The following is a 26,501-nucleotide window of genomic DNA, read 5'->3' on the forward strand; positions in this document are numbered from 1 at the left end:
AAAATCACAAGGAAATAATCACACAAGATTTATATTTTATTGAATAGCAAAAAATTTCAAATTATCTAAATTCCAGTAATAGAGAATTTGTTAAACAAATTATGATACATCAATGGAATTGAATATTATGAAACATTACAACTCATGTTTCTGAAGAATATTTAACAGGAAACTGTTCATAGAATAGTGGAAAGGTGAAAAGCAGATTACAAAACAATATATGCAATATGATAACTTTATAAAAACAAAAAATATATAGGCAGAGCAAAAATAACCTAAGGATATACACGAAGATGTTAGAAGTCATTATTCCTGCATAGCAGAATAAGGGTGTGGTAGGCAGATAATGGCCCTCCAAAGACATCCACATCCTAATCCCTGAAACTGTGAATATGTTACTTTACATGGCAAAAGGGACTTTGTAGATGTGATTAAGTTAAGGATCTTGAGATGGGAAGATGATGCTGAATTATCCGGGTGGGCCCAGTGTAATCACAGGGTCCTTACAAGGGAGAGGCAGGACTGTCAGAATCAGAGAGAAAGATTTGAAGATACTGCCCTTCTGGCTTTGAAGATGGAGGAAGGGGTCACAAGCCAAGGAGTGCAGGCGGCCTCTAGAAGTTGGAAAAGACAAGGAAACAGATTCTCCCCTAAAGCCTCCACCTGCTAACACCTTGACTGTAGCCCAGTGAGACTTCTGTCCCAAAGAACTGTAAGATAATAAATTTCTGTTGTTTTAAGCCAGTAAGTTTATGGCAATTTGTTACAACAGTGAAAGGAAACTAATCCAGAGGATAATTTCTGTTTTGCTCTTAGTCTTCTCTGCATTTCCATTTTTTAAAGTAAGCATGGATTTTATTTATAATCAGAACAGTATGTCAATAATGATAATCATAAATATGTAGAGAATGCTGTAGTTTTCAAAGCACTTTCACGTACATTATCTTGTCACGTGCACACATGTCTTGCAACAGACGTGGAAGGCAGAAAACTGAGGTGACTGCATCCATTTCAAATTCCTGTTCCCCAGCCCTAGCTGTGCCCCCATAACTTACTGTGCTGGCACGACAAGAGCAAAGGGGGGTGGGAGATGAGGAAGAGTAGATAAAATGACAGTGGCACGCCAAGGACAGGCCCACAGCTGTAAATCAACTCCAGGTAAGAGTGTGAAAAATCCCATCCAGACCTCAGGAGATATGGGGAATCAGAATGGAGGAACAATTTTGGAAATGTAAGGTTTAAATATTGAGAATATCAGGCAGAACAGGGTCATTCTGGGATAAGAGGAAAAGGGCCAGTCCCTGGGAGCTTGAGCTGGTAGGAGTATGGTACAAAACTGCTCCAGCCAGTGGACTCAGGTCCAAGATTTCAGTACCCTATGAGTGGGAAAATTCCAGGCCTTCAGAGACTCCGTGCAGAATACATGCTGCTCCAGAATACATGGGGTTTCAACGTAGTTCTCTTGGTGGTCTGACCTGCCCACATGAGGATGAAGGAAGGGGCTCTGCTCCATATTATGGTAAAGGGATCAATCCTTAACCAAAGAGAAGCAAAAGCTATTTTCAAACCCTGATGGGTCCTAGAGCCAGGTCTGTTGATGGACAGGTATCTAATGGGTTCCAGGAGGGACGCGAAGCACTTACCTGAGACTCATTACAGAGAGCTGAAATGGGGTTTTGGATAGAGGAGAGACTGACACCTTCATTTAACAGTAACCTTCTGAGGGCACAGTCTGGCCCTGTGCTAAGTGCTGGGACGACAGAGATAAACAAAGCACACTCCCTGCATCAGGAAGCTCGTTCCACAGCCATCGTCCATCCTCATTTGATATACATGCACAGAGTTGTATTGTAGTTTTACTGCTTCTTAGGCATAAATATTGCCTCCATGAGATTTTTAAATCCTCAAGAAAAATCACTGGGCCTTGCATTTTTTACCTCTTCATGACATCGAACCCAAAGTTAGACAGCCAGCTAATCAATATTTCCTGATTGAGAGACTTTTACAACTTCCAAAGGATCCAATTCTGTTGAGCTTACTTATTCACTTTTGGGGAACGCTAAAAGAACAAACAAGTGTTTATTGAGCATCTATTATGTATGAGCCACTATGCTACATGCTAGAGAGGCTGCAAAGATGCAAAAGACATGGCAGTGCCTGCCCTTACGGAGTTCACCATCTAGCTGGGGAGACAGGATTGAAAAATGAATTATAGGAAAAGACTTAAGTGACAACTACATAGACCAATAAAAGAGACATCAAAAAGGTAATGTCAGTTTAACTGCCAAATGACTTGCTATATGAATTCAGAGAAGAGAGAAATCCCTTCTGTTTGGAACGATCAAGAAAGGTTTTTGCAGATAGGTGGGATTTGAGCTGAAACAGAATTAGGAGTTAAAGGAGGGTTAGAGAGAGAGTTCTCCAAGTGGAAAAGGTCCTATGAAGGGTAGTGGTAGAAAATGGGGAAAATGATGATCTAAGTCTTACAGACTCATGTATCTGATTTGCCTCATATAAATATTCATTGATATATCATTTTCCAGTTCCTTTTCATTATGTAAAAGTCTCTAAACAAATAGATTGGCACAGATGCTATCTGTTGAAATCCTCAGATTAAAGGCTTCTTTGCTTCTGGATAGTTGTGAACTTTTTAAAACAATTGTCTCTGTTATGAGCATTGATAGTTATTACTTTTTTTTTTTTTTTTAAGAAAGGAAACCCAAACTTTCAGAAGAGAGTTTAGATGAAAAACAGCGGCAGGTGACTATTAAGTAGTGGCCCTTACTAGATGCATAAGATAACTACAAAAGGAAACAAGGCTTGTCACAAAGGACATAAGGTGAGAGAAGAGAAAAATGGACACCCTGAAGTGTATCAGAATTGTTTGTAGTTGCTGTAGAGTCAATTCCGACTCACAGTGACCCCAGATACGGTCTTCACGGCTGTAACCTTTTGGAAGCAGATCACCCGGCCTGTCTTCCGAGGTGCCCCTGGGTAGGTTCGAACCGCCAACCTTTTGCTAGTAGTCAAGCACCTTAACCGTTTGTGCAACCCAGGGACTCCTGTAGATCAGAGTATAGCTCATATATCCTGAAAACTGTTTCTAAGCCTAGAATAGAAAAAAGAGCTAATCTGACAATATTTTCATTGCGATGGGTAATGGATTCTGGCCCCAGTCTTTCCACCAACCAGTTGTGATAATTTAGGCAACTGACTTGACCTCACTGAGCCTCCGTTGCGCGTCGACAAAGGGTGAATTCCTGCTCTCCTTCTCCCAGGATGTTCTGAGAGGCTGAGCAGATAGAAGATGCTGTTCTTATTAAATCAAAAGGCATAACCACGTGTAAAACTGTCATAGAGCCCTCAGCAGGTTCTCAAACTGTGAATGGAATCTGAATTGAATTAGCATTATTTTTAAAAGTCAGGGAGCATTATCATCATCTCGAAGTGACATATAAGCATCAGAAATGAATACACTTATTTCAAAGAATGGAAAAACCAAGGTCTACGGAACTATCATAATTCCATCTAGTTCATTGCTGTATCCCCAGCACTTAGCACCATGTCTGGTCTATAATAGATGCTCAATAAATATTTATTAAATGAATGAATGAATACTTCTCTCTGAGTCCCCCTCTAGTATGCTCATTTGCAAGATCTCCCTATCTCTGTTTTCAAGATATACAAGGTATTCACCAAGGGAGGTCAATGAGATTTACTCTTTATCTTTAGGGAAGGTATTTTATTTATATATAAGAAGGTTAACTGTGTATCTAAATTAAAATTTAATAGACCTTTGGTATAAACAGAAGCACCTATTATTTGGTGTTTTTAAGTGCTGTAATAGGCACATTGTTAATCACAACTTAATACCTAGTGAAGGGAAAATAGATCCCAAAGGGTTTTGAATCATTAAAGTAAAAGACCTGTCCCTTTGAAAGGTCTGCATCTTTGTGCCAATGAAAGAGACCTGTAATATACAAATAATAGTAATGATGATGACAATGGTGACTTCTACAATAAGCACAAGACAACTATGACAATAAATTGTGTAGCAAAAATTAAAGTTCTGTTTTTAACAGTGATAGCACTAATAAAAGGAGCCCTGGTGGCGCAACAGTTAAGCGCTTGGCTGGTAACCAAAGGATTGGCAGTTCACACCTACTCAGCGCCTCCAGCTCCATGAGAGAAAGACCTGGTGATCTGCTCCCATAACGATTACAGCATAGAAAAGCCTACAGGCAGTTCTGCTCTGTCACATGGGTCACTATGAGTCATAATCGACTCAGTGGCACCTGATAACAGCAACAACAGCACTGATAAAACTAGTGGCCAACCTTACCGTATATATTACCATATGTGACTGTCCTTAAATGTTTGGTTAACCACCTTACATTGTAAACCTCGATATTCAGGAAGATTTAACCTAAGCCTAAACATCAGCTCTTGGGTAAAACTGTGGTTAGTCTACATATAATAGACTTAGTTCTCTTATTACATCCAGTTTTCCCACCCAGGACTTCTTCATGGATCTCCCTGCTTCTTCCAGATGAAATCCAGACGCCTTTCTCTGGACTTTAAGCCCTCTGTTGTTGTTGTTAGCTGCCGTCAAGGTGGCCCTCAGCTCATGGTGACCCCATGCATGACGGGATCAGACTGTTGTGATCATAGGTTTTTCATTGGCTGATTTTGGGAAGTAGACTGCCAGGCCTTTGTTCCTACTTCATCTTTGTCTGAAAGCTCCAGTGAAACCTGTTTAGCATCATAGCAACACGCAAGCCTCCACTGACAGACGGTTGGTGGCTGCGTATGAGGTGCGTTGTCCAGGAATTGAACCTGGGTCTCCACACGTAGGTAGTAATTCTACCACTGAACCACGTTACTAACTGTAATCACCAGAAAGAAGCATTGGCAGGTAGGGAAAATCTGGACACTCAAGCTACACCCTGCACTTTTCAGGAGGTACCACCTTTCTGCAGGACTAAGAGGACGCCAGGTAGGGGAGGAGGAAATGGCTCCCTGCTAATGCTAAGAAAGACCAGAGGATTCTCTGCATACATCAGTTTACAGCTTGCTCCCAGAATCACAAAAACAAAGTTTAGAGCCCTCTTTCTACATCCACCTGTCACCTTGGTCAAAAACTTTTGTGTGATAAATTTTCCCTTGCAAAGTAATCCTTGACGAGCATTCATTTTAATTTAATTTCGCCTGTACTGTAATGTTGGGTGTCAGTTTGTTCTAGGCCTTACCTACTGCTTAGAACAGCCCTGAACCACCCCCTTCCCACCATATGGCACTAGTTGCTTTTCTCATTGCTCACATCCACAGGACTCTCCAGGACAATCCTGCTTGGTGGCTCCCTATCTAGTAAGTGCATTCTCATCCCTGGACTTTCACACATACCACTTCCTTCCCCATAACTTGTGTTTCCCCTCTTTTCTATCCATATACACTTCCCTTCTTTCAAAACATGTTTCACAATCCAGCTTCCCATGTGTCATGGATTGAATTGTGTCCCCCCAAAATATTTGTCAACTTAGCTAGGACATGATTCCCCGTATTGTACGATTGTCTACCATTTTGTAATCTGATGTAATTTCCCTATGTGTTGTATATCCTATCACTGTGATGTAATAAAGTGGATTAGTGGCAGTTATATTGATAAAATCTACAAGATTAGATAGTGTCTTAAGCCAGTCTCTTTTGAGATATAAAAGAGAGAAGCAAGCAGAAAGACATGGGAACCTCATACCACCAAGAAAGCAGCGCCAGGAGCAGAGCGCATCCTTTGGACCTGGGATTCCTGTGCGGAGAAGCTCCTAGTCCAGGGGAAGATTGAAGACAAGGACATTCCTCCAGAGCTGATAGAGAAAGCCTTCTGCTGGAGCTAATGCCCTGAATTTAGACTTGTAGCCTACTAGACTGTGAGAGAATAAATTTCTCTTCGTTAAAGCCATCCACTTGAGGTATTTCTGTTACAGCAGCATTAGATGACTAAGACACCGTAGAAACCCAAAAAAAGCAAACCCATGACCATCGACTCTATTCCGACTCATAGCGACCCTACAGGACAGAGTAGAACTGTCCCATAGGGTCTCCAAAGAACAGCTGGTGGATTCAAACTGCCAACCTTTTAGTTAGCTGCCAAACGCTTAACCACTGCACCACCAGGGCCCCTCCCATGGAAAGCCACCTTAATTAATCCTCCTTCAAGTGTACCTGCATCCTCTAGCCTCTCAGAGCTGAGGTTTAGTACTGGTGATCAGAGTGATTATTAATGACAATATTAACTATTTATAGAATTTTTGCCGTTGCCAGGCATTATGTTGGGTATCCATAATCCTCACACCCTGAGAAGTGGGTGTTATTATCCCTAATTACAGATGAAGCAACTGAGGCTAAAGTGGCTTATTTGAGGTCCTACAGCCACTAAATGGCAATTCTGATATTCAAATCGTGACTTATCTGCCTACCAAGCCCGCGTTCTTTCTCTCACAGCAAATACTTACTGTAGTACTTCATTGGATTAATGACGATTTCCTTTATAAGTATCTCTCCTGTCCTCCACCACTATCACTAAAGAAAATGTATGTTTCTCTTGTATATCCTCAATGTGCTTGTTGAATTGAGTTGAACAGCTTAAAGCCAGAAAACACATCTTTTTTTTTAATATATTCCATCCTTGTGCTCAGCACATAAGGTAATCATTAAATGCTAATGACTAAGCGAAATGGAATAGAATTAGTGTTGTGGTAGCCATTTTTAAGCTTTAAGAGTTTAAATGTGCAGCCCATACCCACAGCTGGGAGTGCCATATTGCCATTAAGCCAGAAGGTGGATTCAAGGGATGGGAACATTGAAAACAGACACCACAAGAATGGTTAAGTCAGTTTTCCAAATCACTTTCTACAAGTAGGTGCTGCTTTTTCCCCATAATAATTTCACAGTGATTAGCCTGCTAGGTGAGAAATCCCAGGCAAAAACCTGACTGTCAGAGATTAGACTAACCACTGAAGCATCAGGGCAGTGTTTGAAGTGATGTGGACAACAGGGAGAGTCATTCCCATCTAGCTGGTCAAAAACGTAAGAGCACTGTCATCTAGATTTCTATCGTGAGCTTTATCTTTCAGGATAAATACCTTACTTAGTTCTTATAGATGGATTGAAGATATTCACTCGCACATTCCAGCACATAGGGACAACAAAAACGTGTATTTGGTGAGGAATGTCTTAGGCTACAAATTTCTGCTGCCTTTTGCTTTCTTTGCTAGTAGCACAAAATTTCCTACTTTTCGCCAAAACCTCACTATGTCACTTTTTAACTTAATTAAATATATAGGCAATTACTGACACCATCTGTCTTCATAGAAAAAGAACAAGAAGTGACACAAAAGACTGGGATTTTAAAGGAGATATTTAGCAAACAAAATCTTCTACCACCAGTACAGTAACATTGATCTTATAGGATCCCTTCTGTTCTATTAAATCATTTATAACTTTTTTTTAGAAATATGAATTTGAATTATACTTAAAATGTGGTAGCTTTTGGTATGATTTTTTAAAAAGAAAATATCAAGTCATCCATTGCTTTTTCAGTAAAACAAAACTTAAACACGTCATTGAACATCTGTTACTAGTACGGTCTAACACAGCACTTCAGATCCTTTAAAATCTCTGAAAACCTTTATAAAGTTACATGAATCTTTTGAATAAATAGAATTGTTTTAACAATACACACGTACCTTTAAACATATATCTTGCTTTCTTAAACATAATATTCATTATGCTCCCTATCGTTCCAAGCCCTTATGAAGTAAATACATGGAATGGCTTTGCCTGTAAGGGAGTCAGCCCTTCCCTATCATGCCACATTCTTTGCCCATCCAAGAGCACCTCCCTTACTTAGGTCTGATTTTTTGTTTTTGTTGGTTTTTTTTTTGTCATTATGCTCTTCTATAATCTTCTCAAGTTCCTCTATTGCTTTGTCTGTATGTTCGTTGGCTTATTCTGCGTTTTGAATGATCTCTTTCCCAATGTCCTGAAGAGTTCTGTATATTAATCTTTTGTATTCTACTTCCATTAATTCCAAGAAGTTCTCTTCCTCTGGAAGATTTCTTGATTCTTTGTTTCGGGAGCTTGCTGAAGCCATCATGGTCTGCCTCTTTATGTGATTTGATATTGACTGTTATTGCCAAGCTATCAATAAGTTATTATATTTATTTATTTTATGTTTGCTTACTGTGTCCTAGTTTCTTGTTTTGTTTTGTTTTGATATGCCCAAATAGGCTGCTCGTGAGCTAGTTTGATTATTGGTGCCTTTGAAGCTCTAACGTCCTGTCACCAGGTGGTGAGATCTGTTACTAGGTACGTGAGCCCAGGAGTCCGTTTACTTTTCTTGTATGAATTCAGCTCAGGTGTCCAGATAGTTGGTCACCAAGTGTGTGGTGCAGGCTCTCACCTACAGTCCTAGACGGGCAGGGGGGATTGGAGTAGGCACAGGTATCTGGCTGCAGTAGGGGGGTCATGTGCTGAGCAAGGCAGGGGGCTGATGGCTGCCCTTGAGTGTCTGGGAGGAAAGCGTGTCCCTGTTCCCTAGAGTGTGTAGGTGGGTGGGTTTTGCAGTCAGACTATGGGCACCCAATGCTGTTGGCTGTAAGGACTGGGAGGCACCACTTGTTCTTGGACCCCTGTCACAGGTGGCTAGGTGGGATGGGTGGAGCCACCAGTCCTCAGGCCACTGTTGTGGGTAGGTGAGGAACCTGCTTAATGGGCAGAGTGGTATCAAATGTCACAAACCTGCCACTCCACCATATAGCTGGTACAGTTGAAGTTAGGCTTCAGGTATATACCCTGTTGTACTGTGCTAATGAGGGCCTACACCATTGAAATTGGCCCACACAGCTCTATGAAGGGGTGAAAGGCATTCAGAGTCCGTGGACCCATTATGCCTGTGCCTAGGCAAAGGAGATGTGCCTGCCCTGAGTTCCTGGCTTAGGGGAGCTAGCAGATTATTTTTTCCTGTTTGTTAATTTGTTCATTCTCCGAGGCTGGAAGAATGGTTCAGGGCACATGATGGGTCCTACTTCCAGCCCAGGGGATGTGGCAGTTGCTGAAGTTGGCCTAGGACCCGGTGCAGAGTGGAGAGGGGGCAGGTAAATGGGAAAGAGGTTTTTCCCAAAAGGGGTGTATTTTGATCCACACGGTAGGTTAGATGCATGTACTTATCTTTTGCCAACTGAACACCGCTTTTCACTGGTTCTGGAGGCTTGAGTAGACTCTTCACCTCCCAGTCTCTCCCGATGTGAAAAACGCGTCCCAAATGCCACTGCTTGCCTCACCACGCACGCCAGCCAATCTGGCCTGCAGGGTGCCGGTTCCCGCCTGGTCATGTCTGGCAACTCCTTGCTGCTTCTGAACCATCTCTCCCTCCCTCTGCTGCTCTGTCTGATTCCTCAGCTTTGCGTTTGATGTCCAAGGCCCCTAGATTGTCATGTGAAACCGATTCACTTGTTTTTTAGGGTCTTTGTTGTAAGAGGGACCACAGGAAGCGTCTGACTACTCCGCCATCTTGGCCCTGCCTCTTAGGTCTGTTTTTTGAACTCCTTAGATTTTCCACAAATATCTTAACATGGAAATGATATTAAACCAACCCATTGAAACTGGATCAGGCTAAGTTAGGGAACAATAGAAAAATGCAAGTCCAAGTAAACTAACAAAATTCACCCTCCATGGGGCGCGCATAGGCAGGAAATACAAAGGAATTATAGAATAGAGTCACATATGGCTGCAAGAAGAACATGGGGTTTCCCTGCCAAGTGGGGTTACTGCGATGAGGACAACTGAGTTCCCCTGCAGCTCTTTCCTAGACGGGAAGGAGCATGCTTTGAACCCCATGTGGCGGCAACTAAGTGCCCTGCCCCTTTGAAGAGAAGACGAACTGTGTAGGACAGGAAGGCATTCCTAAAGAGGCTCAATACAAGGAAGATGCTTTTCTAAGAATGAATACCACAGAACTTCTATTTGTATTAAAGGCTTATGGTATACCAAAAAATATGCTGTCCCAGGTTTTTTTTGGAAAACAACAGTGAATGTATTTTGTATTTTGTAGTTATTGTTTTTTTTTTTTTTGTTTTAATTCACTTGTTGATGAAGAAAATCATTTCATGATTATTTTCTACAAAGTGCTTTGAAGACTCACGTAAAATGCTTAACAGATACAAGTAGGAGAGCTAAAACTAAGAATTTTTCACTTATCTGCCATGGCTTAGACACCTTCTAGTGTATTCTCCTGAGAGGAAGTTGTATATTAAGAAACAGTGTGTTGCATTTTAGAAGAAGAGGAAGAGGGGGAAATGGAGGAAGAAAGGAAGAAAATACCTCCCTTATTGTTGTTTCTTTCATTTGCCAGAAATTGAACCTAGGGACAAATGTTATCATAGGGCTCAGTCAGTTAAAAGCAGCCCCTGGGGGAGCCCAGCAGAACAGAGGCCTCACCTAGCGGCAGAGCCAGACAGGTAACCGAAGATGAACACTTACTGCAGGAAACTACATGGTGATTTTCAGTCATCAGCTACTCAACTGGAATTTTTCCCAGGGCCCTAAAGCTCCACCTATACGCTCACTACTGGAAGGTGCCAAAGGACTTTTATTGATCACAGGTAGGAACCTTGACTTCTTACCTATACTGAAGGACAATATTTCTTTGTCCTGATACAACTCTTTTAGTAAGGCTCTCAAAGTGCTTTACACTTCTCAAGACAAATAATGGAGAAGGTGAGGCAGAAAGGTATTAAGTGACTTGCCCAAAGTCCCACGGTAAATCACAGGCCTTCCTCTGGAGTCATATCCACTCGTAATCCATGGAGCTTCTTCTTGATGTGAATGCCAGCATCACAGCGCCCTCTCACATTCTACCAAGCATTTGTTTCCCTTGCTACATTGAGAGTAATCTCCAAGATCTTGCACGGCAGAAAAACCCTGGATTGGTGAGTTAGGGAAACTTGGATTTTAACCCTAGCCCTGCCATTTAGCTATGGAATTTGGGCATGTTTCTCAGGTTCTATAAAACGGCAGAATTAATACCTATCTCACAAGGTTCTTGTGAGGATGGCATGATAAAACAGACAGGAAAATACCACGGTGCCTTGCACATGATAGGGTCTTAATATACATTAATTTCTCTTCCCTTCTCCAAGTCTCTCTCCTGGAGCCTGTCGTACATGTAGTCAAATAGGCAGCATTCTAAATATTGCTGCCATCAAAAAAGATGGCATTTTGTCGCGCTAAGGTGCCAAGGATGGGGAGACTTTGTCTCACATACTTTGGACATGTTATCAGGAGGGACCAGTCCCTGGAGAAGGACATCATGCTTGGTAAATCAGAGGATCAGTGAAAAAGAGGAAGTCCCTCAGCAAGATGGATTGACACAGTGGCTGCAACAACAGGCTCAGACATAGCAACGACTGTGAGGATGGCACAGAACGGGCAGTGTTTTGTTCTATTGTACATAGGGTTGCTATGAGTCAGAACTGACTCGACAGCACCTAACAACAAGGTGCCAAATATTTTAAACACCAAAATCTGTAGACAACGGATCTATAGACAACAAAGGCAAATGGAATCCAGATTCTGTCTCAGATAAATGAATCCAAAAGGTTCCGTTATGGTAAACATGTATTATTTGGGACTCAGCCCTCTACATCACCACACTGGACAAGACTGGCTTTCTGGATTAACTTGATGGGGATGAGGAAGTGTCCCTGTGGAGGGCACGGAACTTGGGAGAGCTCTAAGCCACAGAAGGCAGGTTGAGGTGGGGGCCCTGGGATGAGCAACAAGAGGGACGAGGGAGATGAAAGTGTCTCCAGCCCACTTGCCTGACCAGCTCTGCCTCTCTTCTGGAATTACCATGCCAACCCCATTCAGTCCAGGAGCTGATACAAAATGAAAGCCTGGAAGTAGGAAGGATAGGAAGTGCACTGTAGGGAGTAAGAAATGGTGCACGGCCTTGTAGAAAAGTGACAGTGTGTCCTCAGAGCTCATGGAGTCTTTTTGACAACTGCTGATGTGTTCTGCCTCCAGCCATGACTGCTTACTGAGCCCAGGCATTAACCCTGCTGGGAGCTAGTTTGCTTTAGTGGATGGCGCAGGGTTGTTTTTTTTTTACCTACATATGGTAAAGCTTTTTAAGGTATGGACTTGAAGAATACCTAGAATAAATTCAGAGGGCAGTTCGGGAGGTGGTTTATCACAGGCTCCCTGGTTCAGTGAATTTTAACCAAATTTACCTTCTCAACTAGATTCAAACAAGTGGCCATACAAATTGTGCAGGCATTCGTTCTAGAATGGGATTCCTGGAGGTGTGTATGTGTGTGTGTAACAGCTTTACTGAGATATAATTCACATACCAGTTTTTGTGTGAACATTTGTTTTCATTTGTCTTGGTTGTACAGTGAAACCTGTGAGAGCTGGAACTCGATGGGACTGCCTTGTTTTTCTGGGTGTCACAAGTTTTTCGCCTTTGACAGGGTGCAGTCTTACCACTTTTCTATTGCTCTCTATTTAGTGGGAAAATATTTGAGTTTCCCTTCTCTGACAGATGTCTGCCTTACACAGGTTCAGCTTTCGCAGATTTTACTGTATACCTAGGAGTGGAATTGCTGCGTCATAACAGTAAATCAATGTTTAACTTTTTGAGAAGTTTCCAAACTCTCTTCCAAAGTGGCTGCACCGTTTTACAATCCCACTAGCAACGTATGACGGTTCCAGTTTCTCCATAACTTTGCCAACACTTGTTATTATCTTTTTTATTTCAGCCATCCTGTGCGCGTGAACTGGTATCGCTCATCTATATTTTAAAGGAAGATTTTTTTTTCCTTTGTATTGTTTAACTGACTCATTCATCAAAGATTTATTGAGCACTACTTATGTCAGGAGTGTTGTGCTAGGTAGGTATTGTGCAGGGTGTAATCTCGTTCTCCTCTCTGGGAGTTGCCCAAATGTAAACAAACCTTCCTGAGACTTGAAATCAAGAGATCTGAGCTCTGGTCTGAACTCTGCTTCTGATCATGTCTCTTCCCCTCTTGGAGCCTCCTGCCTCATCTAGGGTTTGAGGGGGCTGAACTAGACCAATTCCAAGGCCATAGCTCTGACAGTCAATGTTTCTTGCTTACATATTCTGCAGCTGAGGTTGTTCTTTGCTAAAATTTCTGGTTTACTGGAGCTGCTGAGAAGACTAGGAAGGAAAGAAGAACTCTTCTGCCAAGTCATTGCACCGATCTGGGCCAGTGCTGCACGCTCATCCTCACTAAGGGAGGACATTGCTTTTCACGACGGTCTTCCATGTCCACAAAGACCATGCCTGGGAATCCTTCCCAATGGGAGCCCCCTAGCAAGAGTTCTGCTTCAAAAATCCACAAAAAAAGCTTTTGGAGTTGGAAACAAATGCCTGGACAAAAGAGAGAGAAAAGATTGTGGGTCTAGCAGCAGCAAGTCCCTGGTCATTTTTTTCTGGCAGAGCTCTTGGAACAGCTCCATGGAAACTTGGGGGAAATTACAATAGAAGACACCTACCTCCCCCACTGGTATCCATCTGGGGAAACCAAAACAGACTTAGGTGCTGTTTCCTTTAGTTCAGTAGGATGGGGGCTCAGATGCAAAGTTAGTTTTATTTAAAGAAGCTATGACAGAGCTATGATGTTTCTTGCACATCAAGGTTAGTAGACTGAATTAGCTTGCTGTTTACTGATTCAGTGACCATGGGCAAGTTTCTTAACCCCTCCAAATTTCATGTTCTCGTCTATAAAATTAGGATGGTAAACTTACCTTGAAGGGTTGTATTAAGAACTAAAATAAATGAGCTAATGTTTTTCAAGGGTTATTAAAAGGAGTGTTTCTGAACTAAGCAAATCATTCACCAAACCTGGCATTTATAGCGTGACAATTAAAGGAGGAAGGTAGCGCTGTACAGTATGGGATTACTGTATTGATCGCCATGGAGGAAGCATATACGAATACAATTACTAGTCCTAGAAACCTGTAATAGGTTATAAAAATGGGGTTTTTGTGTTTATTATAGTTCCATGCTTAGCGTCAAAATAAGAAAGCGACCTTCCAAAAATTCGTAGTAAAAAAGTAAGCAAATACTTAAAAAAAAAAAAAAGAGTATGTAATTCTGTACCTTTAAAAATATAAACACTATCAGTTAGGCCATGAGTCTTGAAGGCTAATGGAGGATAGGAAATTTATAGAGGTTGTAGAAGAAATGTGAAAACGGAAGCAGGGAAGATAAGAGTGAATGAGAAGATTTGTGATTTTTTGTTTTTACAGAAGTGACAAATATGAATATAGCTGCTAATGACGCAAGGGTAAAATTTCAAGATTTTCATTTTGGATCCCAGAATTAATTTTGAATATAGTTTCTGCACAACCTGAAAGAATTTCCGAAGTCACAGAGAAGCATCTGGCACTCTGAAGAAACTGGGCGATTAATGCTGGTAATTAGACAGGTGTCATGGAAAAAGCTGGACTAGGGATCGCAAAATGTGGGCTTGGGTCCTAGCTGTTGTCCTAACTGTGTGACCTGAGCAGGTCATTTCACCATTCAGAGTCCTCGTCACTAAAATGAGGAGCTGGGAATGACGGAGCTCATTCTAAGTCTTCCAGGACAAGGCTGTTCAAGACTTCTCTGGGCCCTGGGTGTTTTTCGTTTTAGAGACTCTACTCACCCTGCATCACATCAAAAACCAAAACCAAACCTTGCTGTCAAGTCAATTCCAACTTATAGTGACCCTATAGGACAGAGTAGAACTGCCCCACAGGATTTCCAAGGAGCGGCTGGTGGATTCGAACTGCCGACCTTTTGGTTAACAGCTGTAGCTCTTAACCACTGCACCACCAGGGTTTCCCTATGTCATAAATTGCACGCAGTCCCACATGGAATACAATGTAGACATAACTGGTAAGAGTTGGGTTGCATTTGATTGGCACGTTCCATTTTGTTGATATTTTTAAAGCATTTATGAATTGTTGTTTTGCAATTTTCCTTTTTCATGTTTGGGAGCCAGTAACATGTTTCCAGAATCCAAACAATTTGAAGGCCTTTGAAATCTGTGGTGGCATGGTGGACTCCCCAACCCTAGGTGCTACGTGGCAGGGCCGAGATCCTCTGCTGCTGCTGGCCCCTCCAACTCCAAAGCCCCAATGTAAGGCCATGTCCAGGGTGGATGGTACAGAGAAGGCGTGCTCTAATAGCTGCTATTTAAGTCATTTCCGTAGGATAAATAGGATTAAAAGTCACAGAGGGGGAAGACCCCCAAGGTGAATACTTAGTCTGCATTGTTGGTCAGGGCCCAGCTGCAACTGCAGTTCTCCTTCACCTCTCCAAGAGGCTGGGCCATCCCAGCATCCGCCACTAGGTGGCAACATGGGAAGGGGCTGCAGTCCCCTCCACCTCGCTATTGATCTTTTATGTAATGCAAACAACTCTTAACAAATATCATAATCTCACTAATATTTTACTAATTAAAAGTTTTACAGTGCAGTGCACCACCTTCTTTAAAAACTGAGTATTGGGTGTGTTGTTTACCACACTGGAGAGTTCAATGCTGTCCGGCGATTCAATGATCAAAGTGGGAAAAGAAAAGGTGTCATTTAGTAACTGCTTACGTCAGTGTGTTCTCTACACGATAGCTGGGATCTGGAGCCTGTTTTTAAACAGCATCTGAGAAGAGGTCAACGTGCTCTGGTCTCTGAGAAGCAGGCGAGAATACTGAAGAGCCAAGCCTGTGAGTTGTACGCCTGCGCCTGACTCTGTCCCCTGGAAGTCAGAGGGGGAAGAAGAAGTCAGATTTGTGTCAGCACAATAATAATCCCACACACTACCCCATACTACAGTGAAGCAGGTATCTATGCAAAGAAACCGAAGCCCAGAGAGGGAACGAAGTTGCTAAAAGTCACACAGACAGAAAATCGCAAGCACTTGTCAAGCACATTGTAAGGCCAGCCGGGTCTTGTAACTGCGACCCAGTGCTCTTTCCATTCCAGGGAACCACTTGCCTCCCTCAGGCACAGTCCCCTCCAGTCCCCATTGTCCTCTAGCTGCCAGGACTTCTTTTCCTTACTAAGCCATCCCTGTCCTTTTTAATTGTATTTCATCCCTGCCTAACATGGTGAGAAGCGGGTGATCTGCCCTCTGGGGAAGGTCTCGGATCCTACAGACCTCATCTCTCCCCAGACAAGGAAAGCCTCGAGCCCAAGGCCCAAAAGTGACAGCAAAGGAAAAGATGCCTTCCCACCAGAGACTGATTTGCTTCATCCCTGCAATCCAGCGAAGCACAGCCTCCCTCATGTTACAGCTGAGAAAGGAGAAAAGTGCCTGAGACCTCATCCCACCCTCAAGAACATCATTCAACAAAAGCATTTTCTCAAACTGAACATGCCCAAACCTGAAATCTTGATTTTACCCTCTGAACTGTTCCTCTCGCAGGCTGCCCCACTCAGTAAGTAGCAACTCCATCCCCCTTTTTTTTCTGGACAGAAACCTTGGCGACATCGTTGGCTCCTCCCTTTCTCTCACACCCCACATCCAACCCATCAGCAAGTCCTTTGGTTCTCCTTTTGAAATTTGACCCTCCACTGTTGCCATGCTGGCCCCGCCCCCATGATCTCACACCCAGATTACAGCCATATCCTGCTAACTGGCCTCCCTGTTTCCCTCCTTGCCCCCTCGTGGTCTAGTCTCCTCACCACAACCAGAGTAACCCTTTAGCAGGAAGGTCTATCATGTCACTTCTCTGCTCCACACCCTCCGCTGGCTTTTCGTCCCACTCAGGGTGAAACTCAGAATCCCTACCATTGTCTACACATGTCCCCACCCCCAGCCCAGGCTCCCCTCTGGCCCATCCCCGACCACTCTCCTCATTGCTAACCTCACTTCTATCACCTGACCTTGTCGCTGATCTTGGAACGCACCAAACATGCGTCTGCCTCTGAGCCTTTGCACTCGTCTTATTCTTGAACTTCCTCTAGGTCTCTGCTAACAGCCACCTCCTCATGGAGGCCCTCCCTGACTGTCTGACCAATACCCATTTCTGTGAAGTTGATTCCAACTCATAGTGACCCTATACAACAGAGTGGAACTGCCCCATAGGGTTTCCAAGGAGCAGCTGGTGGATTCGAACTGCCGACCTTTTGGTAACAGCTGTAGCTCTTAACCACTGCGCCACCAGGGCTCCCCTTGACTGTCTACTCTGTATTAAATAGTGTTAAGTCATTCTACTTCCTTTACCCTGCTGTATTTTTTTATAGCATGTATTACCACCCAAAATGTGTGTGTGTGTGTGTGTGTGTGTGTGTGTGTTTATGGTTTGTCTGCCCTCCAGCAGACTGGAGACTTTGTCTGTCTCACCCCTGGCACATGGCAGGCACTCTGTCTAACTTGGTTGAGTAACAGTGAATGTGTGAAGAATTTAGTGAGCCGCTACTCTGTGCCAGACACTGTGACGGGCTCCAGGGACTCAGAGGACAGGATGCACAGACAGTTATAGAACAGGGAACTAAGCACTGTGATGGGGCAGTCCAGGGGTGGGGGAGCACCAGCGAGGGGTACCTGACACCTCCCTGAGGTCCAGGGAACGCCTGAAGGAGATAATGCCTGAGCTCGTGTCAAAGGTGGGAGCCAAAGGTGGGTGCTGGGGAACAGTTCTAGGCAGAGAGAACCTGAAGGCTAAAGAGAAAGAGCATGATGTCTTACTGTTGGAACTAGCATTAGAATAAGCTAGGGATGCCAGAGTGTGCAGACCACAGTGACCTGCCAGGAAGCCAGAGGAACCCAGTCCTCTTCCCTTCAGTGCTTAGGACGATTCTTTCTCCCTGTGCGTTGCATAGGACGCTAAAGCACAGCCGTTTTCCCACTTAGCCCCATTTTCTCTGGGCAAAGACAAGCTGTATCCCTGCCCTGGCCCGTCCCTGACCCCTGCATGGCCTCCACAGTTGTGAGGAGGAGGTAAGCCCTTGGCTCTGTACCTCTGCCAAACCAGCAAGGACAGAGTGAACTCTGGCCCGCCAGTGGCTGTATCACAGCAACCAGAGGGGCGAGACAAGTGGCCTGGCTTCTACAGCCTAGCCATAGCTGTGGGGACCTGCGGGCCTCACTGCTCTAGAAAGGATCAAGTGTTCCATGGTGGATTTCCTGTCAGATTGGAACTGTGGCCAGAGACCTTGACACTAGCAGGGAGGTGACTCACACATCCCTCAGCCAAGACGGGCTGCCGAGGAAGATGGGCCGCATGTCACGGTCTGCTCTGGGAGCCAATGCCATTGCTGGGATGGGTGCATTCTAGGTGCTGCACCCCTCAAAGGTGGCTTTGTTCAACAATCTGGCTTCTAAAAAAATTCCCCACCAGATAGTAAATCTTCCCAATTCCCGGTTAGCCTCATAGATACATCTAGATTCAACGAGGGAGGGTCCATCAGGGCTGTTAGTCCCAATGATTACTCAAGGAACGTGTCACCCAGAGAGGGCCTAGGGTCATGAGTATTTGTCTCAGACTCTGGTACCGAGACCTGGGGCCTTGAGTAAGTCACTTATTCTGTCTGGGACCTCAAGTTCTTCTCCTTACAAAAAAAAAGTGTAAGAAAAAGAATAGAAATTCTTGCAATGGGTTTGTAAAACATCTTAAAGCTCTGAAGTTCTAGGACTCTTCAATTAACATTATTCTATCCATAAATTAGTCTATCCATCCCATACCTCTTCCAATGGCCCTAAGAGAAGGTTAGCGAGACCAAACCCTTTGCAACAAAACTTTATTTGCACTTGGAGAGAGTTGCAGAGTGTAGGGCCTGAGCACATCTGCCCACATCTGCTTGCACTGCCACCCAGCCACCCTGCCAGTCACCGGACAGAGGCAGAAGCAGCAGGGGTGAGCAGGCGGCCTCCATCTGCCTGGAACCAAAAACAAACAAACAAACAAACAAACCAAACCCACTGCCGTCCAGTCAATTCTGACTCATAGCGACTCTATAGGACAGAGTAGAACTGCCCCATAGGGTTTCCAAGGAGCACTTGGGAGATTCAAACTGCTGACCTTTTGGTTAGCAGCCAAGCTCTTAACCACTGCACCACCAGGGTTTCCAAACACGTAAGGCAAAAAGAGCTCAGTACTGGGCCCCTTTTCCACACCTCCCACACAGAAGCATGTTATTATCTCTTCATCCCAAAGCTCGTGGCCCAAACAGGATCCAGAACCTGGAAATGAGCAATTCTAGGCATGCTCACCTCTGCCTGCCCCTGTTTTCAGATTCTCTTGTTTAAAGATTCATGAGGTTAGCACAGTTTCATCATTCTGCCTTCTGCCACTGTATTCTGCCCACTCTGCCCAGGCCTCCCGGTGCAGCTGCTGCAAGCACTGCATTCAGCGCAGGAGCAGTGGGGTGGTGGAGAGCTGCAGCCTCTGCAGCATTTCCCCATCCACCCCTGCTAGGTCGACCCCCTTACTGAAGTTGCAATGGACTTTTTTGGAACCAGCTCAGTAGAAATATATGTAAGCCACAAATGCAAGCCACATATGTAATTTTTCATTTTCTAAAGATTGCAGCCAAGAAAACCCTATGGGGCAGTTCTGCTCTGTCACATGGGGTTGCTATGAGTCAGAATCGACTCAGCAACACCCAACAACAACAGTAGCCTCACTGAAATAAGTAAAAAGAAATAGGTAGAAGTAATTTTAATAATGTTTTATTTAACCCAACACAACCAAAATATCATTTCAACAAAAACACGATATAAAAAATTATTAATGAGATACTTTGCATTCTTTTTTACATCCTAAGTCTTCAAAATCTGGTGTGCGTTTTATACTTACAGCACATCTTAGTTTGGACCAGCTGTATTTCAAGTGCTCAAAAGCCACGAGTGGCTGTTGTTGGATGCCATTGAGTCAATTGCAACTCATGGTGACCCCATGTGACAGAGTAGAACTTCCCCATAGGGTTTTCTTGGCTATAATCTTTATGGAAGAAGATCACCAGCTCTTTCTCCCTCAGAGCTGCTAGATGAGTTCAAACCACCTGCCTTTTGGTTAGCAGCCAAGTACTTAACCATTGTGCCACCAGAGCTCCTCACATGTGGCTACTGGCTTCCATATTGGACAGCATAGATCTAGAATATACATGAAAGTCTGTATAATTTGTTATATTCTCATTCAGTCTTTTCTATGTACAATATTATTTTTACAAAGTCATATTGCTTATATAACTTTATACCCTACTTTTGCCATCTTGTGCACCTTCCTACATCATCCAAAGTTATTCGCAATCATCATCTTTAATGATAATATCATAATATCACTTGGGTGTGTCATAATTTTCTTACCCAATGCATGAATGTTGGACAGCTGCACTTTTTCAATATTACAAGTAACGCTGAGATGAATATTTTTCTGTTGCTTGTGCTTAAGGCCTTGATATAAATCTCTCTGGTATGGTAGCCTTTTTTAACAAAAATGATTTTTGAATATCATTAATCAATCAAAGAATTATCAACAAGAAATATGTGGCAGGACGCTGAGACAACTTGGGTTCTCCTCCTGCACCTCCAATACCTGGCTCTGTAACCTAGGGCAAGCCACTTTACTTCTCACGCCAAAGTTGCTCCATTTATAAAGTAAACTGATTGTATTAGATGATTTTTAAGGGTCTTTCCAGCTCTAACCTTCCGTGTTATCTTTCCCTCACCCTCACATCTAATCAATTAACCTGTCGAGCCAGTCATTACAAGTTCTTCAAGTTATGTCAAGCCACCTTGTAACCAGTTGTAAAATCCATTCCCCCTCTCCATCCCAGTTGTACTGCCTTTGCACAGGTCACCATCATTGCTCATCTAAGTTATGATGGGGGTATCCAGAGCAGAGAGAGTTTAGGCTTTAAAGTTAGCATGGAATGCCAAAATCAAAAATGGCAATAAATGAGATAATATGTGTGGAAGCACAGGGTGGGCACAGAAGAGGTGCTTGATGAATATTTGCTGGATTTTTTACCTGAAACCAGCTGCAGGAGGCCCAGCAAGACCCTGTTCCTGAAATATTGCGAAGAGTTCACAGGGCAGCACTGGAGATGCTGGAGACGGCTGATGTGCCCTGTTGCATGCTGAGTGCCGCCCCAGACTGTGCTGGGGGGAGACACAGACTTAGCAGCTTCCCTTAAAGGGCCACCAGTCTAGAGAGAAGACAGGAACCCCTACACACAATACAAGCATGCCTCAGGCAGTATCTTCAATGGAAAAACCAGGTGGCAAACAGAACAATTATCTGAACAAATCAGGCAAGCCTGCTGTTGAGGAAAAGGCTTAAGGCAGTTTACTATTTCCTTTGTGAACCAAAGGGTAGGAACAGCCTGGGAAGGCAAAGTACTTCTGCTCTAGAAAGGCCAAGTTCTGGCCATGCCCTGTATGATCTCAGGCAAACCGTGAAGCCTCTCTTTGACCTCAGTATCCTCATCGGGAAGGAGCCCTGGTGGCGTGGTGGATAAGTGCTCGGCTTTGAAAGGTTGGCAGTTCGAACCCACCAGCCGCTCCATGGGAGAAAGATGTGGCAGTCTGTCTTAGTAAAGACTACAGCCTTGGAAATCCTACGCGGTGGTTCCACCCTGTCCTATAGGGTCACCATGGATCCATGGTAATAGGTTTGTTTTTGTTTTTGTCCTCGTTGGTAAAATGGAGATATGAGTATTCCCAACCCAAGCCTAACCTAACTGCCTGTTAAATGAGTTGTTGTGAGGCTGAACATAATGACATATGGGGAAAACATTTATTAAATGGGACAATCTCTTAGCTACGGTGCTATTGTTAGATATGTTTGAGTGAGCCCCCAACCATGGCAACCCCATGCACAATGGAATGAAGTGCTGCCTGGTCCTGTGCCATCCCCACGATGGGTTACGGATCAGACTGTATGTGATCCATAGGGTTTTCATTGGCTGATTTTCACAAGTAGATCACCAGGCCTTTCTTCCTAGTCCATCTTAGTCAGAAAGCACCACCGAAACCTGTTCAGCATCATAGCAACACAAAGACCTCCACAGTCAGACCGGTGGTGGCTACGCATGTGGTGCGTTGGTTGGGAATCTAACCTCCGTCTCCTGAGAGGATAGGGAGACGTCTACCAGTAAACCACCAACGCCTCATTAATCGCTACACAGACAACTGAAAATGTGCCTCCTTTGATTCTACTCCTCTTAAAGAACATGTTTAGTAATCATAAGTAACATTTGTATTGAACTTTATAGTTTATAAGGCATTTTTATGTGCATGCATTTTATTTTACTTCAAAACCCTGTGTGGTAGGTGTTATCATTTGCTCCTTTTACACTTAAGGAAACTGAGATGAAGAGAGTTTAACTAACTCGCAGGAAAGGTGTGTGTCAGGGTTGTATCCTTTCACCACACGTATTCAATCTATATGCTGAGCAAATGATAGGAGAAGCTGGACTATATGAAGAAGAACCCGTCATCAGGATTGAAAGATACTCATTAACAACCTGCGATATGCAGATGACACAGCCTTCCTTGCTGACAGTGAAGAGGACTTGAAGCACTTACTGATGAAGATCAAAGACTGCAGCCTTCAGTATGGATTACACCTCAGCGTAAAGAAAACAAAAATCCTCACAACAGGACCAATAAGCAACATCATGATAAACAGAGAAAATATTGAAGTTGTCCAGAGTTTCGTCTTACTTGGATCCACAGTCAACGCCCATGGAAGCAGTGGTCAAGAAATCAAATTTGCATTGGGCAAATCTGCTGCAAAAGACCTCTTTAAAGTGTTAAAAAGCAAAGATGTCACCTTAAGGACTAAGTTGTGCCTGATCAAAGCCCTGGTATTTTCAATTGCTTCATATGCATAGGAAAGCTGGATGATGAATAAGGAAGACCAAAGAAGAATTGATACCTTTGAATTATGGAGTTGGCGAAGAATACTGAATATACCATGGGCTGCCAGAAGGAAGAACAAGTCTGTCTTGGAAGAAGTACAACCAGAATGCTCCTTAGAAGCAAGGATGGCGAGACTTCATCTTACATACTTTGGACATGTTATGAGGAGGGACCAGTCCCTGGAGAAGGGCATCATGCTTGGTAAAGCAGAAGGTCAGCAAAAAAAAGGAAGACCCTCAATGAGATGGACTGACACAGTGGCTGCAACAGCGAGCTCGAACATAGCAATGATTATGAGGATGGTGCAGGACTGGGCAGTGTTACGTTCTGTCATATGCTAGAAGCCAGAACCAACTTGACAGCACCTAACAACAACAGCAGCAAATAACTCGCTCATGGTTACACTGCTTGTAAGGGCCAGATTTAGGTTCTTCAACTCTGGTTCTCTTTCCCTACAGCATGCTGCCTTCTTATTAAAATCCTTGTCACCAAAACAGTAATATTACTAACATCAATATTAATAATGCTTGTTACATACGTTTCCTTTTGATCAAGGACTTTAAAATGTCAAAATAGAAGCTCTGAAAAGAAAATGCCTGATACATAAGACCAGTAAGTTCATCCTCTCATATTAAGGAAAAATAGCTGTCCCCATCTGATTTGCATTTTATACTACCATACAGCAGGAAATACTTAAGTTGACAAATAGGATATTTACTGCTGCAACAGATACTTGGCAGTTAGTTTTTAACAATTGTTGTAAATGTGATTTATTTGCTATTATAAAAGGGCATTACTGTGTGAATATGACTCCGGAAATTAGCTTCAGTTTAGCAAGAGGCCTTGACAGCTTGACCTCTTAATATCATTATAATGATGCCATTTACATTCAATGCTTACTCAAGTCACTCACTGCTAGATTTGTTTGAGAGGCGTCCACTCTAGGGCAGATGTGTTATGTATTTTAACATACCAAGTCGGTGTGTGGGGCACATGTAGGCCTTCTAAGAGGAAAAAATGTTTAATCAAGTCTTCTTGAAAACGTGTTAGTGTCCAACTTCCTACAGTGAAAATGCATTACTGCTAATTACAGCGTGCTCCAGAAATACAATACTTCGTGTTTTCTCTGCAAGACATTTCCAAGGCATGGATTATATTAAACAAGAACATATTTTGATCCACCAGAACTTTAGCTTTTAATTTGACTGAGAAATTGGTACAGGGTGAGGATTGGCTGGGCCAGGATCAGTGCCATCTCCTCCAACAGGGAATGGGAAGAGGGTAGACTTGGTGCCAGGCAGAACTATATTCAAATCCCAGCACCACTTCCTAGCTGTGTGGACTTAGGTACCACTCTGACCCTCTGTTTCTTCATCTGTGACAGGGGGATCCTATTTTCTGGGTTATTATAAATGTCTGAGGTGTTGCTTGTGAAGCACCTGGCACACTGTAGGTACTTGATAAATGGGAGTTCAGATGTCACCTCCTCCGAGATGCAGCCATGGCTTCACTAGGCAAACCCAGTCTGTCCTTTCTTTTAACTTCAGTAGTACTTTATTCCATCCTCGTATTATGTCACACATTAGAGTGTGTTGTAATTAATTGGATACATATGTATCTGTCCTCCCCTTCTCCGTGGCAGGAACCGTATTTACTTCTCATTCTCCATGCCTAGCACAAGGATATGCCGTGAGCATTGAACTGAGGATTCTGGGGCTGTTTCTGAACTTAGTGGGGACAGAATGACAAGAACAAATAAGGATGTCTGCCACAAGAGGGTGGCGAGGTAGCACATGGCCCACTTTTGCTATTGCCAGCCCAGCACATAGTAGGTGCTCAGTAAATGTTTGTGAAAGAAATTAATGGCCATTACTCGGTCATCTAGTAGCTTATACTAACTTATAGCCTACGTATATCTAGTTCTCCAAGTACTTTCATTTTGCGTTCATCATTGTGTTTTCCTAATAACCCTGTGGTACAGCTAGGGTAGGTGTTATCACCGTTCACAGCCGACATCATGGCAGCAAAGTGACTTCCTGCATTCTCACAGGAAAATGGTGGTAAAGCTCAGACTTACAGGCCAACCACAAGTTTCCCTCAAGCTGATATTGAGATTCCCAGTTTGCTTTTTCCAAATTCAGGGAAACCATCCTTTTCTACATTTACTCACTCTTCCCACTGGATGCAGCTCCCCCTCTTTCTGCTCCACTTAGTTCCCCACCCTCTGAAGCTCCAGTCCAGTTTCATTTTCTCAGTAGAAAACATTGCACTCAGCACCTTAGAAATGGCAAACCACAGGCAGAAAAAGCAAGGTCAACACCAGTCTTTCTGCACTGGGCCTCTCCGTTAGATAATCATTGCCAAGCGTTTCGTTTCTAGAACTCCCCACAAGCACCTTGACTCTTCTGAGTGGAATCATATTGGAAGCTCTGTCCCTCGGTTGAACAGTGTCGAAACAGAAGTGAAAATATCTGCTCCGTTAAGTCACATGTTCACTGGTTTAGTGTAGTCTGATGTGGTTTGGTTTCAGTTGAGGGCTTTCTCTCCTATTTGCTGATGTCACCCTCACTTCTATGGCTCCTGTTTTAATCAGGTGTGGGCAACAGACCTCGACATCTCCTATAGTGACCAGCTAGCCCTGACTCAGCTCACCTTATACCTGACCAATGGCCATCTGGACTGCAGACTGAGCACCTTTGAAGTGCCCCGTTTTGTTCCAAAGAAAGAGAAAATGAGCCGTCTGGATGTCCTGGCAATGCCGGTAAGCAACAGATGATTCCCAGTTGTCCACTGAGCTCAGCAACACATGGCCACCATGACTGAGTCTTGTCATGTGCCAGGCTCTTTGAGGATAGAAAGAAGAAATAACCTCCGGCGAATCATCTACCTTCTCCAAAATGGGTTCCAGGAAGGTTTGATGAATGTGTTGGTCAAAGGAAAGGGAGCGGGCGTTCCAGAAAGAGGAAGCTGTATGTGTTTGTGTGTTTCCCTCCATTCTCTCCTCAATTCATTTCCCTGGGCAGGTAGACCCCGTGCTGCAGTGACCAGCTATTTCTGAGAAAACCCATATTTCTCTGTCCCAGATCTCTTTTCTGAGCTTCAGACCCTAGATCAAATATTCTGCAGAACTTCTCTCCTTAAATTACCCAAAATCAAACTGTCCAAAATGGCACTCCCCATCTCTCCTCCCCAACCTTCTCCTCTCCCTATACTTCCTCTCAGTGAATCAGGCCAGAGGCTGATAGGACACCCACTGGCCCTAAATCCAGTCAGTAACTAGGTCATTCTAGCTGCTAAAAATGCCTCAGACCTGACCCCTCCTCTCCCTCCACACAGATAGTGCCTTAGTTTCAGCTGTCATCATCTCTCACACCGAGCCTCATCAACATTCTTTGCCTCCTGTCTCTCCCCACCCCAAACAAGCACTACTATCAATATAGTCAAGGTGAAAGCAAATTTGAGCATTTTACTCCCCTGTTTATACTTTTGAATGATTCCCGTCATCTTCAAGGAAATCCCAGCTTCCCAGATGGGTGGATGAGGCTCCTTCTGATCTGCCTCTTCCCAACAC

At 43.6% G+C, this 26,501-nt stretch overlaps 1 protein-coding gene across 2 annotated transcripts in view; it reads left to right on the plus strand.

The window, feature by feature from the left end:
* IQCH (IQ motif containing H) overlaps positions 1 to 26,501 on the plus strand; it is a 240,915-nt gene that overhangs the window by 183,160 nt on the left and 31,254 nt on the right. For both annotated transcript variants that reach the window (XM_023729750.1, XM_023729751.1), the window contains one exon: positions 25,524 to 25,691. In XM_023729750.1, coding sequence (XP_023585518.1) covers positions 25,524 to 25,691 — 168 coding nt within the window. The remainder of the gene's footprint in view (positions 1 to 25,523; positions 25,692 to 26,501) is intronic.

The sequence above is a fragment of the Trichechus manatus genome, unplaced genomic scaffold (genome assembly GCF_000243295.1).
Source record: "Trichechus manatus latirostris isolate Lorelei unplaced genomic scaffold, TriManLat1.0 scaffold00030, whole genome shotgun sequence".
Classification (NCBI taxonomy): Eukaryota; Metazoa; Chordata; class Mammalia; order Sirenia; family Trichechidae; genus Trichechus; species Trichechus manatus.